A 16,645-nucleotide genomic window follows, 5' to 3' on the forward strand; every position below is an offset into this window, starting at 1 on the left:
GCCTGCCCGTAGAGGCCCCGCCCCCGCCCGCAGAGGCCCCGCCCCCTGGCCCAGGCCTGCCGTAGATGCCCCGCCCCCGCCCGCAGAGGCCCCGCCCCCTGGCCCAGGCCCGCCCGTAGACGCCCCGCCCCCGCCCGTAGACGCCCCGCCCCCGCCCCAGGCCTGCCCGTAGAGGCCCCGCCCCCAGCCCAGGCCCGCCCGTAGAGGCCCCGCCCCGTCCGTGGAGGCCCCGCCCCCGCGCGCCACGTGACCGCCGCGTCAGCTGACCGGGCGCGCGGGGAGGAGACGGGCGGGACCCGCTGTCTGGCGCGATGGTGAGGGCCGCGGGGTGACTGGCGGCGGGGCGGGCGGGTCGGTCCCCGAGTCTCTGGTCTGCGGCGGGTGGGCGCCCCGGCAGACGCGTGGGTGCGGTCAGGGCCGACGGGCGGGCCACGCGCTCGGAGCCGCGGCGCTTCCTCGGCGGGAAGGGAGGCCCCGCAACCCCCGGGCAGGAAGTGGGGCTTCCCCGGGGCGGCGCTGCCGGGCCTTCCTCGGCCCCGGGACGGCCCCAGATGCCCTCTTCCCGGCGCTCCTGTGCGGCCCGGAGAAGACGTGCGCGGAATCGGGCCCGGCCTTCCCAGAGCAGCCGCGGCGCTGGGGCTTGCCCGCCGGTCCACCCGTTCATTCCTCCCGCCGCCTTTGCCGCCTCCGCCCACGCCGTGCGCCGGGCCCCGGGGCTGCAGCTGCAGGAGGCCTGACCTCGCAGTCACAGTGAAGACTTGAGGGGAAGGTTCTGTGCCCCGTGTGTGTTAGGAGGGCTTCCTGAGGGTGACAGCAGCCTGAGCGCGGGGAAGAACGCGGGCTGGCCGCGGCGCAGTTGTGTACCAGGGTTCGGAGGCTGGGGGGCGGGGCTCCATCTTCAGACAGAACCGCGTGTTCAGAGAGCGTGGCCCCCTAGCATGGACGCACCTCTCCCAGCTGGAAGGGTGTTAGCTGGAAGTTAGTGCAACAGGGGGCTCGACAGGCAACAAAGGCCAGATCTTGCTGGGTCTCCAAGCAGGGAAAGCAGTGTAGACTATAAGAGGGCACTGGGAAGCTAGGAAAGTCCTCCTGGCCGACTTGTGGAGGCAGCAGGAGCGGAGCAGAGAGCCCAGGCTGGGGCAGCAGACCCCCCAGGAGGTGGTGGTGGCCTGAGTTAGGGCAGAGAGCGGGGAGAGAAGTGGGGCAATCATCAGGGCCCAAGGACTAAGTGGATGAAGGAGGGGGGGGTGTTGCTCCGTGGAGCGGGAGCCACAGGAGGGGAAGCAGGTTTCAGTGCAAAGGGCAAAAGTTAACTTTGGTAGGCGGCACCGTGTGAGGTTTCTGTGAGCCACCGGGTGCAGCTGGCTAGAAGGCAGTCTCTAGATTCAAGGGTCTGCAGCTCGGAAGAGGAGCTGCAGTGCAGCTATAGGAGTCATCAGCACAAGGATGATCCTTGAAAGCCTCAAAGCATGTAACATCTCAGTGATGTGAGTTGGGAAGAAAGGACCTAGGGCAGAACCTAGAGAAACGCGAGCATTTAAAGAGATTACACAAGGAACGCAGTCTTGGAGTAAAAAGATGTGACTAATATAAAGATGGGAGAAGACTTCTGTGGGTGGAAGTCAGGGGCCGGTGAACTTAGGGGGAATCTCACATCTTATTTTTTTTTATAGATTTTATTTATTTTCTTTATTTATTTATTCATAGAGACAGAGAGAGAGGCAGAGAGAGAAGCAGGCATCATACAGAGAACCTGACGTGGGATCTGATCCAGGGCCTCCAGGATCACGCCCTGGGCTGCAGGCAGCACTAAACCGCTGCGCCACCGGGGCTGCCCGAATCTCACATCTTAATTTGCACTGACTTCAGACTGAGATTTAGCATTTCCTTCAATTATGTCAGCAGCCAACCCCCGTATTAACAGTGCCTCTGACTTTGTCACCAGTAGAGATTAGAGACATTTTCGTATCACGTTACAGCTGTTGACATCCTTCACGTATTTATGCAGGTCTTTTCTAAGTCACGATGGGCATTGGACTTGAAACATACACCACATCACCAATTTGTTTGAATATTTTGATAACTTAGTTTCCTTTGCAATCCTGTGTATTTTATGCATTTTAAAAAAGATTTTATTTATTTGACAGAGAGAGTACAAGCAGGGAGAACAGCGGGGAGAGGGAGAAGCAGGCTCCCTGCTGAGCAGAGAGCCCAACGCAGGGCTTGATCCCAGGACCCTGGGATCATGACCTGAGCTGAAGGTAGGCGCTTAACCAACTGAGCCACCCAGGTGCCCCTGTTTTATGCATTTAAAAACATTGTTTTAAAAATAATAAATAAATACCTACATACATACATACGTTGTTTTGAGAAAGGCCTATCATCTTCACCAGATGGCACATGAGGCTGTGGAATGAAAAGGTTGAAAACCCCTGAAATAGAGACAGAAGTGCAAGACTGTCTTTAATACTCCATCATCTCACCAGTTGTCCGAGGTGCCTGCTCCAGAGTAATGATAGCAGGCAGTGTGCAGAGATCACCATCTGTGGGTTGGGGGGAGGAGGGTGAACTGAACCAGCACGTGAGACCGAGGCCAGGACAGGAAGAAATCCAGGAGAGCATGCTTCTTTACCAGGAAGGATGGGTTTGTGTGGGATGCTGCTGAGGAGTTGGGGAAGAGGAAGGCCAGATCCAGTACAGTCATTTGTGACCATGGCTAGAGGACTTCATTGGAGGCCCACGTAGAAGCACCAGTACCTTGGGGTCAGGTGAAAAGGAGCAAGATAGTTGGAGATTGAAGGGTGGTGGAGCTGAGAAGTGGCTGAGAAGGTGACTGGTAGGGCTAAGCAGGGGGCATGGTGTTGCTAGGCTGTACCCAGGGCCCAGCAGAATCAGAACGTGGGTGTGAGGTATCCCTAGTTTGCAGGGTTTTGTTCCCAGCATCTGTAAGCAGCCCCCATGTAAGGGGCATGGAAAGATGGCATGTATACTGCTGTGCACGAGAGCTCTGCCAGGCAAATAGGACAAAGGACAGTTGATCTGGGGAATGGAGGTTATTGGCAAGATATGATTGACAGGACGGGTTTGCATTCTAATAGGAGACAGACCTCGAATAAATAATAAATGTAATGTCTGCTGTGGAGATCAGGGCTAGAGCATGATGAAGAATAGGGGCTCGAGCATGATGGAGAAGAACTATTTTATTTTTTGAACAGCCTTACTGAGATAAACAAAACACACATATGTAAATGGATAGTTCAGTAAGTTCTGAAATGTATATGTTCGTGAAAACAGTTCTCTAATCAAGGTAACGAACATACCACTGGCCTCTGAAACTTCCTTGTGCCCTTTGGCTGTTTCAGAAAGTACGGTCAGGGTGCCTGCAGTTGGTTAAGCATCTGACTCCTGGTTTCTGTTGAGGTCGTGATCTCAGGGTCCTGGGACTGAGCTCCGGTTGGGCTCTGCACTCAGTGCGGAGTCTGCTTTAGATTCTCTCTCCCTCCCCCTCCTCCCCCACCGCTTGTGTTCTCCTGCTGTCTCTCAAATAAATAAATCTTAAGAAAAAGGAAGAAAGAGAATATGGTCAGAGGAGGCCCATTTGAGTGGAGATGAGTCTGAAGTGAGAGAGCAAGACAGCAAGGACAAGGCAGGAGAGTGCCTGGTGTAACAGGAGTAGCAGGGAGGCCAGTGTGGCCGGAACTGGGGAGGGGAAGGAGGAGGAAGTGAGAGGTCAGTGACGTTGTGACAGGGTCTTTGTTCTGTGCTGTGCTGTACCCCCAGTGCTTAGAGTGGAATCTGCCCCAATGAAGTTTGCCACAGTCCATGTTACCTGAGCACATGAATGCCTAGGATAGGCATCAGAGCAAAGTTTGGTGGCGGGTGGGTCTGTGAGAGGGTTTTCTCAAAAGCCTGCTAATAGGACAGAACAAGTGGCCAGGGGCATCCATCTGGGAGTAGGGATCCATGAAGAGCAGTAATGTGGGAGGCACCTGGCCACACCTCAGCCCTCCATCCTGACCGCCTGCCTCGCTCCTGTGCAGAGGTTCCGGTTCTGTGGTGATCTGGACTGTCCCGACTGGGTCCTGGCGGAGATCAGCACGCTGGCCAAGATTGTTGAGTGCATGGGGGCTTCCTGAGGGTGGGGGGAGGCAGGGATTGGGGGTGGGGCTTTGGGATGGAGGGTGGTGAGGTGGCTCTGAGGATGGGGCCTCAGTGCCCTCCGCTTGTCCTAGCCTGCTGTGTGACTCTAATCATGTGGCCAGCCCCCTCTGAGCCAGCCCCCCAGCATGGAGGGGTGGGGTGGGCCAGTGTGCTAACGCAAGGCCTTCCCCTCCAGTCCTCCGTGAAGCTGAGGCTGCTGTGTAGCCAGGTGCTGAAGGAACTTCTGGGACAGGGGATTGACGTGAGTGCAGGGCCCGGCACCCCCACTGCCTCATGACCCTGTGACCCCTACTGCCCAGACCTAGGGAGGTGGGCGATCAGGATGCAGGCTGGGGTGCAAGCGGCTGGTGAGCAGGGGCCTGGCACCCCCTGAGGGCCTCCTTTCCCCATAGTACGAGAAGATCCTGAAGCTCACCGCTGACGCCAGGTTTGGTGAGTACCCCACCGAGTCCGCAGACGTTTGGGCCACTGTGGGTACTGGGCCTGGGGCTTAGCGCAGAGGCCCCTCTGCCCAGCAGCCTGTCCTGACCCACTTGCCTCAGCAGAGGAGCACAGGGAAGAGAGGTATTGACAGTCCTGCCCTCTGCCAGTGCCCGGTGAGGCGGTAGCTGTGCTCGTGGTTCAAGGAGGCCTGGGCGCTCTGAGCTGAGGATAGTAGGGTGACAAGGAGGTGGTTGAGGCCACGGTGACACCCCCTACCCCACCCGTGGGTCTCCCCAGAGTCGGGCGATGTCAAGGCCACGGTGGCAGTGCTGAGTTTCATCCTCTCCAGTGCGGCCAAGCACAGTGTGGATGGCGAGTCCTTGTCCAGTGAACTGCAGCAGCTGGGGCTTCCCAAAGGTATGGGCATGCAGGCAGGCAGGGGTGTAACCTGCGTGCCAGGGGCTTCTGGGTAGCAGGACAGGCTGAGTGGCTCTGAGATGTGCCCTGGCCTCTGGGCCAGGAGCCTGAGACCCGCCCTGTGAGCCCCCACCTGCTACGTCCAGGGACCTCCGTTCTGTCCCCAGAGCACGCGGCCAGCCTCTGTCGCTGTTATGAGGAGAAGCAAAGCCCCCTGCAGGAGCACCTGCGGGCCTGCAGCCTGCGAGGTGAGTGGGGGAAGGGGCCCTGGTGCGGTCTGGGCTCCATTCTGGAAGGTGCATGCTGTGGGGGAGGTGCTTGTCCTCAGAAAGGAGACTTCAGGGGATCCCTGGGTGGCTCAGCGGTTTAGGGCCTGCCTTTGGGCCAGGGTGCGGTCCTGGAGACCCAGGATCGAGTCCCACGTCGGGCTCCTGGCGTGGAGCCTGCTTCTCTCTTCTCCTGTGTCTCTGCCTCTCTCTTTCTATGTCTATCATAAATAAATAAATAAATCTTAAAAGAAAGAAAGAAAGGAGACTTCACCCTGGTCTCTTGCCTCTGAGATCTGCTGTGGATAATCTCACTTCTGATCACTGAGCACCTTCCCTGGGTCAGAGGGAGGAGGGGTTTTCAAAGGTCATACAGCCTTGAAGAACCGAGAGCTGAGCCAGGTGTGGGCTGAGGGCTGTGTGGCCTAGCGCCCCGTGATCCTGAGAGCCCTACCCCGTGTCCCAGTGAATAGGCTGGCAGGCGTGGGCTGGCGGGTGGACTACACCCTGAGCTCCAGCCTGCTCCGGTCCGTGGAAGAGCCCATGGTGCACCTGAGGCTGGAGGTGGTGGCTTCCTCGGGTGCCCCGGCCCAGCCTGTGGCCATGTCCCTCTCAGCAGACAAGTTCCAGGTCCTCCTGGCAGGTGAGACTCGGCTGTACCTGGAGGGGGAAGGGGCCTCCCGGACCCCCGCTGATTGCCACCCACCTGCCCACCTCTTCCCCTGCAGAACTGAAGCAGGCTCAGACCCTGATGAACAACCTGGGCTGAGGAGAAGGCCGCCCTCCCCACTCCCCACGGCCGGCCCGGCTCCGGGACCCTGGAGGCCTGGCTTGCTGGGTTCCCCCCTGAGAACGCAGCATAAGGATTCCGGGGACTTCTCCACGTTGCCTTCCCTCCCCCACGAAAGGCACTTGTCAGCAGTTTTCACAAGCAGGAAGAATAAACTAGTGTAAAGCAGTGTGTGCACAGGTTTCTTTTTGGGTTCAGATGAAAGGTTTTGTGAGAGAAACCAAGTGGCCTGCAGACCTCCCTGACCCGTTCCTCATTTTCTCTTTGACTGCTGGTCGAGGCGGAACGAAGACTGAAATGGCACAGCTCGTCTCTAGACAGAAAACCAGGGCTCCCGCTGCCAGTCCTGTGACATTCGTGGCTCTGCCCCCTGCGCTGCCTCGTCCGCGGGCTGGCCGCAAGCATGTGGCCCCGGCCAGAGGCGCCCCGTAGAGAAAGGAGAGAGCCCTGCTCTTCCTGCCATCCTCGATTGGAAGAGAGGAGGGCCCCTGCCTGAACCACTCATGGGCAAGAGGAGTGGGGCTCGGGACTGAATGTTCGCCCCCACCCCCAGATTCATATGTCAGAGCCCTCACCCCCCCCCCCCCCATGAGATAGTTTTAGGAGATACGGGGCCTTTGGAGAGTCACCAGGTTCAGATGAGGTTATGAGAGTGGGACCTTCGTGACCGAAGAGAAAGACTCCACAAACGTACCCAGAAAAGGCCCCACGAGGACGAGACCTGCCGTCTCCTTGACCCTGGGCCTCCCAGCCTCTGGAACCATGAGGGATAAATGTTCTTTAGGCCGCTTGGTCCGTGGGATTTTCTCGCACCCTGAGCTGATTGAGACGAGGGGCCTAGAACGTCTTGGCGGACAGCGAAGCTACCAGAGAATAGTGAGCCCTGTCAAAAGGAGCCAGCTTGTCCTACTGGCCTAAGGTGGGACAGCTGAAGCAGCAAAAAGTTGAGGACCGACTCCAGTACCGACCTCGGCTGCTGGAGAAATGGAGCACACGCACTTGCCTCTCTTTCTCCCGCTAAGCACAGCTGAACACCTGGACATTACTTAGAAAACAAAACTAAGACTCTAAAAGGTGAAGGAAGGACAGACCAGCTAAGATCCTCGGGAGCTAAAGAACAACAGGGCAGAGTAGTCCTTCGGTTTTCTTTTTGCTGCGTGTGGCCCGGGCCAAGTGCTGGAGACTGGCAACCTGAGACACACCCGCACACACACAGCCCCAACCATGCCGCCTGAGCCAAAGGACCAGGAAAGGGACCATCTGGCAAGACAGGAGACCTAGAGATGGTGACTGCTGTCCTCCAGTCACACCACGGAGAACTGCAGCCTCTTCCACCCCACCGTCACTGCGTCAGCGGAGCCCTCCTAAAAGAGAAGATTTTTTACTTTTTTTAAGAGAGAGCTTGGGAGTGGGGGAGGGGCAGAGGGAAGGATCTTAAGTGGCTCCACCTCAGTGCAGTCTGACCTGGGGCTCTATCTCATGACCCTGAGATCACGATTTTGAGCCAAAATCAAGAGTCAGATGCTTGGCCAACTGAGCCATCCAAATGCTCCAAGAAGCTCTAAGTAAGATCCAGAGTCTCAATACCTCAAATGTCCAGGATTAAAAAAAAAAAGCCAAGAACCAAGAAAATCTCAACTTGAACGAGAAAAGACAACAGATACCAACACCAAGAGAACTCCAACTTCTATGCCAAGGATTTTAAGGTAGCCATCATAAAAATGCCTCAAGTCTTAAAGAAATAAAAGATACAAAGAACCAGGTAGAAGTTTTAGAACTGAAATCTACAATCATCAAAGTAAAAATGAATGGATGAACTGAACAGAAGAGAGAATGAATGAATTTGAAGACAATCGTAGAAATTACCCAATATGAACAACAGAGAGTAGCTTGGAAAATAAACACACAGAAAACAATAAAACAGCCTCTGGGGCCTGCAGGACTGTAAGTAAGATTTAATATTAACATCATCAGAGTCCCAGAAGGTAAGGAGAAAGAGGGTGGGACAGAAAAAGTATGCAAAGAAGTGATGGCTAAAAGTGTCCCTCCTATGACAAAAGACCTAAACCTACAGAGTCCAGCTGAATGAATCTCATACAGGGTAAACCCAAAGAAATCATGCCAAGGTACCTTATACCACAAAGTTCTGAAAACTAAAGAACAGGGGATCCTGGGTGGCTAAGTGGTTTAGTGCCTGCCTTGGGCTCAGGGTGTGGCCCTAGGGTCCCGGGATCGAGTCCCATGTCAGGCTCCCTGCATGGAGCCTGCCTCTCCCTCTGCCTGTGTCTCTGCCTTCCTCTGTGTATGTCTCATGAATAAATAAAATCTTTTTTAAAAAACCCTAAAGAACAGACAAAAGTCTTGAAAGCTGTACAGGGGAAAAGACAATTCAGATGAGTGGATTTCTTCTCAGACACCACAGAGGCCAAAAGGAAGAAGGACAACATTTTTCAGGTCCTGAAAGTGTCAACTGGGAATTCTACGTCCAGCGAACAGAACCGCAGGAGTTGGAGGCAACCAGGATATGCTCAGATGAAGGATAACGGATTCGTCGCCAGCAGACCTAACCTAAAAATCAAAAGGCGAAAGGAGGAAATGATAAGGAATCTTGGAACATCAGGGACGAAGAACAACAACGGAAGGAGTGGAGCTACGGACGCAGACTGTCCTTGAGCATTTTAAGTTCTGTTCAACGGTTGGAACAAAATGTATAATGTTGTTGGATGTGGTTCTCCAAGTCTGTAGAGGAAATAGGTCAGATTATCGTAAACAGGAAAGGGTAAAAGAAGGTAAGGTTTCTACACTTAGAGTGTCCACACCAGTGAACTGTGACAGGTATGCGTGTGTAACCTCTAGAACAACGACTCCAAAGGCTGTGCAATGCGCTACACTCAAAAACAGTACTGGGAAGTCCTACTGGGGTCCTGCACTTCAGGTAGCCCGCGGGAGAGCAAGAAGACGACAAAAAATGAGAAGTGGAATCAACAGAAATAAAGTAGCAGAGAGTCACAAGGGAATTGTAAGTCTCCTCAAACGTTTAACATTGGCTGGATTTCCCAGGTAGCGTCCCCTCTTCTGTGGTGTCACAGAATCCCGCAGGTACTTCTCTCCTTACTGTCCTAATGTGACGTTGTGATCGTGTTTACCCATTCGCCACTTTTACCCTCCTGAGTTTCTTAAGAATGGGAATTGCGTTCTTGCGTGCGGAGTCCTGGCGCCTAACAAGCCCTCCTTTGGTAAATGGGGCGGAAGATGGAGACGGCGGCGGATTTACAGATGTTGAATGTAAAAAAAATCCAGGAGTCTGTAATAGAAAAGACTCTAAAGAGACAAAGTCCTGACCCCCCCCACCCCCTTGAAAAAAATCCCAAATGAGTCCTACTTTGTCCCTCTTGGTTGTTACTGCACCCAATTCTTAGTCTGAAAATCGATCACTAGCGGGAAGGAATTCAGAATTGATCCTGCCTTTGTAACACTTCAGGATAACCAGGGAGCTCTTCTTTACGCAAGAATTCCAGAATTCCAGCCCGGTACAAAGAAGGACGGAAGCACCATTTTGTAATTCCCGGTTAAATTCTTGGTTGGGGCAGGGCCCGTCAGGGTGATAAAGCCGCCAGGTGGGGGGTGTATGTGGTGGGAACGGCGCGGTGCTGGGGCCCAGAGGCCTCCCGAGCCTGGCGGCGGGCAGACGCGGGTTGGGCTGCGGGGCTCGGCTGCGGGGTGGGCTGCGGGCTGGGCTGCGGGTGGCTGCGGGGTGGCTGCCGGGGTGGCTGCGGGGCTCGGCTGCGGGCTGGGCTGCGGGCTGGGCTGTGGGGTGGCTGCCGGGGTGGCTGCGGGGCTCGGTTGTGGGGCTGGGCTGCGGGGCTGGGCTGCGGGGTGGGCTGCAAGGCTCGGCTGCGGGGTGGGCTGCGGGGCTGGGCTGCGGGGCTGGGCTGCGGGTGGCTGCGGGGTGGGCTGCGGGGTGGGCTGCGGGGCTCGGCTGCGGGGCTGGGCTGCGGGGCTGGGCTGCGGGGCGGGCTGCGGGGCTCGGCTGCGGGGCGGGCTGCGGGGCTGGGCTGCGGGGCGGGCTGCGGGGCTGGGCTGCGGGGCTGGGCTGCGGGGCTCGGCTGCGGGCTCGGCTGCGGGGCTGGGCTGCGGGCTCGGCTGCGGGCTCGGCTGCGGGGCTGGGCTGCGGGGCTGGGCTGCGGGGCTGGGCTGCGGGGCTGGGCTGCGGGCTCGGCTGCGGGGCTGGGCTGCGGGCTCGGCTGCGGGCTCGGCTGCGGGGCTGGGCTGCGGGGCTGGGCTGCGGGCTGTCCTGCAGCCGCTCCGCCCGCTGCCCCTGCGAGGCCCTAGCCCGGGTGGGGGCCACCAGCGGGCCGGCTGCGGTGGGCTCTGCTCCCGCAGGAGGTGTCGCCGGCAGGTGGTGACGGCGCTTCTGCTGACGTGTCACGTCTGACTGCCTGGACCCTCGAGGGCCGCGCCGGGTCCCCAGGGCCTGCAGCTGCAGGTGCCTCGGCCCGGGCGCCCTGGGGACCTTGCGGCCGCGTCCGGGCGGGGCGCCCACCCTGTCCTGTCGGGGACGGCCGGAGCCTTGCCCCGCCACTGCACGGCCGCCATCCGAACCTCAGACCTGACCCCCGCGGGCGCCGGGCAGCGGGAAGCCGGGTTCCTGGGCCACCGCCCGGCCGGGTGCCTGCCCCGCGGCTTTTCCCGCTCCCGGGCGCCCGCCCCGCCCGGAAACTACACTTCCCGGCGGGCCCCGCGCGGCGACCTCGGCTCCCGGCGTGCTCTTCGGCGCGGCCCGCCCAACGGGAACCCGCCAAGGGCTCAGAACCCGGGCCGCGGGGCGGGGAGCAGGTGTGGGCCGGGGGTGTAGCGGGGCTGGGGGGTGGAGGGGGCCCCGGGCTGGCGGAGGACGGGGCGGGGAGCAGGTGGGGGCCCGGGGTGCAGCGGGGCTGGGGGGAGCGCCGGGCTGGCGGAGGACGGGGCGGGGAGCAGGTGGGGGCCCGGGGTGCAGCGGGGCTGGGGGGGCGCCCCGGGCTGGCGGAGGACGGGGCGGGGAGCAGGTGGGGGCCCGGGGTGCAGCGGGGCTGGGGGGAGCGCCGGGCTGGCGGAGGACGGGGCGGGGAGCAGGTGGGGGCCCGGGGTGCAGCGGGGCTGGGGGGGCGCCCCGGGCTGGCGGAGGACGGGGCGGGGAGCAGGTGGGGGCCCGGGGTGCAGCGGGGCTGGGGGGGCGCCCCGGGCTGGCGGAGGACGGGGCGGGGAGCAGGTGGGGGGCCCGGGGTGCAGCGGGGCTGGGGGGCGGGGACGCGCCGGGCTGGCGGAGGACGGGGCGGGGAGCAGGTGGGGGCCCGGGGTGCAGCGGGGCTGCGGGGGGCGCGCCGGGCTGGCGGAGGACGGGCCGCGGGGCTGGGAGAGGAGAGCAGCGCACCTTGTCCCAGAGGATCGAACCCTTCGGGGCGCTGAGCCAGGAGGGGACAGGGGTGCGGAGCCTGCCCTCCCTGGCTCGGTGCCTCCCTCGGGACCCCCCGCCCCCCACCTGGCCTTGACCTGGGCAGGCCCCGGAGGAGGGCGGCCGACTGTCCCGCTCGCCGAGGGGCTTCCCGGGGTCTGGGCGCTGACCTGGGCCCTGCCTGCGCCCCCAGGACCGAGGCCTGCGGCTCCCCGCGAGGTGCTCCTGGACGCGTCTCCCTGGTCCCCGTCCGCGTCCTCGCTCGGCTCTGACGGTGGGTGGCGGCGGCGGGGTCCTCGCGGGTCCTCCCGGGGTCGGGGGTCGGGGCCCTCTGGGGATCGGCCGCAGGCGGGCGCTGGAAGTGCAGCCCGGAGCCCCGGAGCTCGCCCGGGGGCGGGGGGGGCGGGGGTGACTGTGACTGCGGGGCCGTGTGGCTCCGGAACGACCCGGGCTGTACTGAACGCCGCGGGCTCGGGTTAAGCAGGGGGACCCCTCCCGGCCTGGGCTCCCCGCGCCCGGCGCACCCCCTGCCCGCGGGGCCCCTTTGTGAGGTGCGGTGCCGGAGGCCGCGCCAGCTGACGGCGGCCCCGGTGCTGCCCGCAGGCGGCCTGCGCCCAGGATGCCCGAGGGCCCCGAGCTGCACCTGGCCAGCCGCTTCGTGAACGCGGCGTGCGCGGGCCTGGTGTTCGGCGGCGCCGTGGAGACGTCGCGCTGCAGCCGCGGCCCCGCGGTGCCCTTCGAGAGCAGCGCCTACCGCATCTCGGCGTCGGCGCGCGGCAAGGAGCTGCGCCTGGCGCTGCGCCCCCTGCCCGGGGCCCTGCCCGCGCGGGAGCCGCTGGCCCTGGTCTTCCGATTCGGCATGACGGGCTCCTTCCGCCTGGCGCCCCGGGACGCGCTGCCCGCCCACGCGCACCTGCGCTTCTACACGGCGCCGCCGGGCCCGCGGCTCGCGCTCTGCTTCGTGGACGCCCGCCGCTTCGGCCGCTGGCACCTCGGGGGCGACTGGCAGCCAGGCCGCGGGCCCTGCGTCTTGCTGGAGTACGAGCGGTTCAGGTGGGCGCGCTGGGCGCGGTGGGCGCGGCGCCAGGTGCCAGGTGCCAGGAGCACACCGCGGTCCCGGCCGGCTCTGCCGCCCCCCCCCGCCCCTTCGTGTGACTCTGGGGACCGCTCCCTGAGCTAACGGGTGTGGCGCCCCAAACGGAGGTGGGGAAGACGAGACCGGCAGCGAGGCCAGGGCGCTCAGCGTGGCGCGGCGCGTGGGGCTGACAGCAGCGGGGCTCCCGCAGCCTAGGAGGGGGGCGCGGAGCGGGAAGGCGGAAGGCAGCGCGGGGGGCCGCTGCGCTTCTGAGCGGGTTTGTGGTCTCCCACCCTCTGCCCGCCCGGTCGGTGACAGTCCCCTGGTCTCTGCGGAGGGGAAGCAGCCCCACCTGGGACATGATGCGGCCACCGAGGAGGGCAGGTGCCAGCCCCTTCCCCTCCGCTACAGGGGGAGCGTGTAGGGGTTTGTTTCGGGCCAAGCCCTCCTCTTCCGGGTGCTGGGGGGCAGCAGTGACCGGGATGGACGGGGACCCTGCTGCCACCGGGCTGAAGTGCGGAGGGCGGGGAAGGAGGAAACCAAGTAGATGGACTCCAGTAGACACAGGCCTGAAGGAAAAGCCGAAGGTAGAGAGTAACTGGGGGGGGCGGGGGGGGGGAGCGCTCTGGGCGACAGCGGCCGGCGAGGAGCAGGAGCCAGCCCTGCAAAGCTTTAGAGGGAGAGCACCTGGAGGTGGAGGGCACCCCTCGGAGGCCGGCGTGGGCCCGGCAGGCCCGCCCTACCCAGCGCCCCGGGCTTTGCCTCGGTCCCCACACCTGCCGCCCGTTGCGGTGGCGTCTAGAGCACGACGGAGGCCACTGGGCTCCTGCCGGCCTCGCCAGGCTCCCGCGAGCGCGCCCCGGGGAAGCGTCTGTCGTCCCGGATCCCTCCCATCCTCTCTCCTGGAGTCATGCCCCGGCGACGTCCTGAGGTTTGTCTCCCGTGACAAGCCCTCGGGCTGCCCTCTTGCCCTCCGAGCTGGGGAGCGCGGCCGCCGAGGCTCCTGTCGCACTCTTCCCTTTGCCCCAAACTCTGGGCTTCTGGCCCCTGCCGCTGAGCCGGCCCCGCCGCGATCCCCTCCCACAAAGAAACTAGGTGCGCTTCCTGCCGTGGGTGGGGAGTCATCTGTGACCCCTGCAGGCGGCCGGAGCCAGGACTTGTCACCGCACCCCTGCTCAGAGCCGCTACTAGCTTCCCTGCAGGTCCTCAACGTCCTGAGAGAAGGGCCAGACGCTCCGCCCCACCCCTCGCGGCCCAGGGGCTGCACCCCGCGCCCTGGGCCCCGCTCCCGGGCAGCCCTGCGGCCTTCGGTGCCGGACGCGCGGGGTCTCCGACTGGGCGTTTCCTGGAACACACTGCTGCTCCGGCAGCCTCACTCTGTAACGAGTTCGAATCTCGTGCTGGTGCTCCCCTGGGCCGGGGCGTGGATCCCGCTGCCAGAGGGCCCTGAGGTGGGGCGGGGGCGCCCCGCTCCTTCCCCTTGCTCCCAGGCCCGCGCACGCGCAGCAGCCCCCGGCTGTGTCCCTCCAGGGAGAACGTGTTACGAAACCTGGCGCACAAGGCCTTTGAGCAGCCCATCTGCGAGGCCCTCCTGGACCAGAGGTTCTTCAATGGCATCGGCAACTACCTCCGGGCGGAGATCCTGCACCGGTCAGCAGGCCGCCCGCGGGGGGGGGGGGGGGTGTGCCCACGTGCCCGCTGCTTAGCTGGTCCCCTCTCCGCCCGCTGCAGCCTGGGGATACCCCCGTTCGAGAAGGCCCGCACGGTGCTGGAGGCGCTGCAGCAGCGCAGGCCGGTGAGGGCGCGGGACGCGGGGCCCGGTGGGCTGTGGTCTCCAGTGTGGCTCACGCAGGCCCCTCTGGGCTTCGGGCCCATTGCCCTGTGTCCACACCGTGGGGGGCTGATGGTGGTTCCCCGAGTCCCCCCCGAGCTCAGCCGCCTCTGCCCCTCCTCCAGAGCCCGGAGCAGACCCTGAGCCAGAAGATCAGGGCTAAGCTGCAGAGCCCGGACCTGCTGGAACTGTGTCACTCGGTGCCCAAGGAAGTGGTCCAGCTGGGTGAGGCCCGCAGCCGCGGGGGCTAGCCACCCCTGCTTCAGCACGTCGGTGGCCGTCGGGTGGCCGTCGGGTGGCCGGCAGCTGCTGCCCTGCCTGCGCCGGGAGCCACAGCCCGAGGGCGCCTGGACGAGGGGAGCCTTGGCCCCTGACTCAGCCCATCAGCTATGGGGCTGAGGTCTGGGCCAGGTCGGCCAGGCTCCCCCTCGTCGCAGCCGGGGTCCACCCTCCGACTTTGGCCGGGTCCCTCTGTCCCACAGGGGGCAAAGGGTACGGGCCGGAGAGTGGAGAGGAGGACTTTGCTGCCTTTCGAGCCTGGCTGCGGTGCTACGGCGTGCCGGGCATGAGCTCTCTGCGCGACCGGCGCGGCCGGACCATCTGGTTCCAGGTTTGGGGCCTCATCTCACGTATAGGCAAATGGAGACCCAGGAAGCTAGTGGGGGAGGCGGGGCAGGAGAGCTGGGGTCTCCCAGGTGACGTCCAGGGCCTGTCGAGGCCCCCAAGGGTCACACTGTGCCTGGTGGCCCAGGCCCGCCCCACGTAGGCCCCTCCTCCTCGGTAGCGCGGCCCGCGGCAGGGTGGCCTCTCCCCTGGAGAGCACGGGCGGCCAGAGGGAGCTGACTGGAAGGACAGGTGCGAGCTCTGCCCCACCGCACCCCCCAGGAAAACTGCCCTTGCCCCAACCAGGTTGCTTCCTGAATTCTCATTCCATTTTAGGGGGATCCTGGGCCCCTGGCACCCAAAGGTAAGACCCCTAACGGGATAAGCTCAGAGAGCAGGAAGCAGTAGTTGCTTGCAGGAGCTACACCACCTTTCTCCATCCCAGTCCCTGCTCCACCCCCGGAAGTCACCCCATAGTGGGAGTCTGCAGAGGGGGCTGAGGCCACAGGACCCTCCAACCCCAGTGTCCGTGTCCTGCAGGGGGAAAGTCCCGCAAGAAGAAACCCAAGGGAGCGCAGCAGGGGCCGGAGCACAGGACCGAGGTATGGCTCCCTGCGCCCTCCCCGCCTTCCCTTGACCGTGAGCGGCAATCGTGGGTCCTAACCCACCTCTGGACTGCCCACTGAGCCCCTTGGGGACCTGTGTCTCCTCTACTCAGGGCCCTCTCCTTCCAAGCGCGGCCCGTTCCAGGTCACGTGGGGCACGGAGAGGCCCTCCTGAGCAAGGTACAGCCCAGCAGCCGGAGGGGACCAGCCTCCAGCAGGACCCAGAAGTGCCCCCGGCCCCCGTGAAGGGGAGGAGGAGGCGGCAACCAGCAGCCTCGGGTGGGCCTTCCTCAGCAGGCTCCCCTGGGGAGAGGAGGGGGTGGCCTGCGCACAGAGGTGGGGGCAGGGAGGCACAGAGGTGGGGGCGGGGAGGCCGCAGGAGCAGTCCTCCACCTGGTCTGAGCTGCTGTCCCACCTGTCCTCCTCCCAGGCCACCGAAGACCCCAAAGGATCAAGGCCAACACCCGGTCCTTGGAGGAGGGGATGTCAGCCTCTTAGCAGGAGGGCCTCCCCGCTGGCGTCCACCTCCTGCCCCTGCGGAGCCCTGGGGCCCGGGTAGCTGGCTGCAAGCAGGCCCTAGCTGCTGGGGGCCGGGGGCCCCTGGCCGAGTAGCTCTTCCCTGCCCCACTATGATGTTTTTGAGTGTACCCCTTTCTCCATTTTTTAAGCCCATGCAAAAGATGCTGTGATTTTTTTTTATAAATGAATAAACTTGAATTTCTTGGTGGCACTTCTTGGGCTGGCTGCAGAAGGTCTGGGAAGGCCAAGCTGGGAGCACCTGCTGCCTGGCCTTGGGAGACCAGAGAGCCACTGGGGCAGACCATCCCAGTCCCCGAGGCCGGCTCTCGGAGGACGGTACCGCCTCAGAGGTGGTGTAGACACCCGGGCCCAGGCAGCGGGCGCCCACAGCGTTTCTAGTCCAGAGTTCCCAGCATGGCCACCAGTCACTGCTCAACTGTTGGGAGGTCAGGGACCCCCCCATCTGGGCCTCCTCTCAGCCAGCTCGTGGTCACCGATATCCCCAATCTCTGGGGGTGGGGGTG

At 62.8% G+C, this 16,645-nt stretch overlaps 2 protein-coding genes across 6 annotated transcripts; both read left to right on the plus strand.

Annotated features, from left to right (window-relative positions):
* Positions 1–211: 211 nt before the first annotated feature.
* On the plus strand, positions 212–6,225 carry COMMD4 (COMM domain containing 4). The gene is made up of 8 exons (XM_077881958.1): positions 212–314; positions 4,041–4,112; positions 4,337–4,402; positions 4,554–4,593; positions 4,882–5,001; positions 5,169–5,249; positions 5,734–5,910; positions 5,996–6,225. Exons 1-8 carry the CDS (start codon positions 312–314, stop codon positions 6,034–6,036), a joined length of 600 nt encoding a protein of 199 aa, XP_077738084.1. The 5' UTR covers positions 212–311; the 3' UTR covers positions 6,037–6,225.
* Positions 6,226–10,835: 4,610 nt separating this feature from the next.
* NEIL1 (nei like DNA glycosylase 1) lies at positions 10,836–16,332 on the plus strand. 5 transcript variants are annotated; one of them, XM_077881955.1, is made up of 11 exons: positions 10,836–10,893; positions 11,682–11,762; positions 12,092–12,541; positions 14,094–14,213; positions 14,295–14,358; positions 14,520–14,619; positions 14,877–15,004; positions 15,334–15,361; positions 15,538–15,599; positions 15,716–15,881; positions 16,033–16,332. In XM_077881955.1, the coding sequence occupies exons 3-11, from the start codon at positions 12,108–12,110 to the stop codon at positions 16,098–16,100; spliced, it is 1,170 nt and encodes a 389-aa protein (XP_077738081.1). In that variant the 5' UTR covers positions 10,836–10,893; positions 11,682–11,762; positions 12,092–12,107; the 3' UTR covers positions 16,101–16,332. The 5 variants fall into 5 exon arrangements, 4 of the variants coding, with proteins under 4 accessions (XP_077738081.1, XP_077738080.1, XP_077738082.1 ...); XM_077881954.1 differs by lacking the exon at positions 10,836–10,893 and adding an exon at positions 11,358–11,379; XM_077881956.1 differs by lacking the exons at positions 10,836–10,893; positions 15,334–15,361 and adding an exon at positions 11,358–11,379.
* Positions 16,333–16,645: the final 313 nt, after the last annotated feature.

The sequence above is a fragment of the Canis aureus genome, chromosome 32, assembly GCF_053574225.1.
Source record: "Canis aureus isolate CA01 chromosome 32, VMU_Caureus_v.1.0, whole genome shotgun sequence".
Taxonomy (NCBI): domain Eukaryota; kingdom Metazoa; phylum Chordata; class Mammalia; order Carnivora; family Canidae; genus Canis; species Canis aureus.

Bases quoted from the DNA above. Each gene is read 5' to 3' on its own strand.
- COMMD4 (XM_077881958.1), top strand. The intron at 4,113-4,336 runs GTTGAGTGCATG...CTTCCCCTCCAG, and splicing joins TCAGCACGCTGGCCAAGATT to TCCTCCGTGAAGCTGAGGCT. The intron at 4,594-4,881 runs GTGAGTACCCCA...GGGTCTCCCCAG, and splicing joins CACCGCTGACGCCAGGTTTG to AGTCGGGCGATGTCAAGGCC.
- NEIL1 (XM_077881955.1), top strand. From the start codon at position 12,108: ATGCCCGAGGGCCCCGAGCTGCACCTGGCCAGCCGCTTCGTGAACGCG. The intron at 14,359-14,519 runs GTGAGGGCGCGG...CCCCTCCTCCAG, and splicing joins CGCTGCAGCAGCGCAGGCCG to AGCCCGGAGCAGACCCTGAG. The intron at 14,620-14,876 runs GTGAGGCCCGCA...TCTGTCCCACAG, and splicing joins CAAGGAAGTGGTCCAGCTGG to GGGGCAAAGGGTACGGGCCG.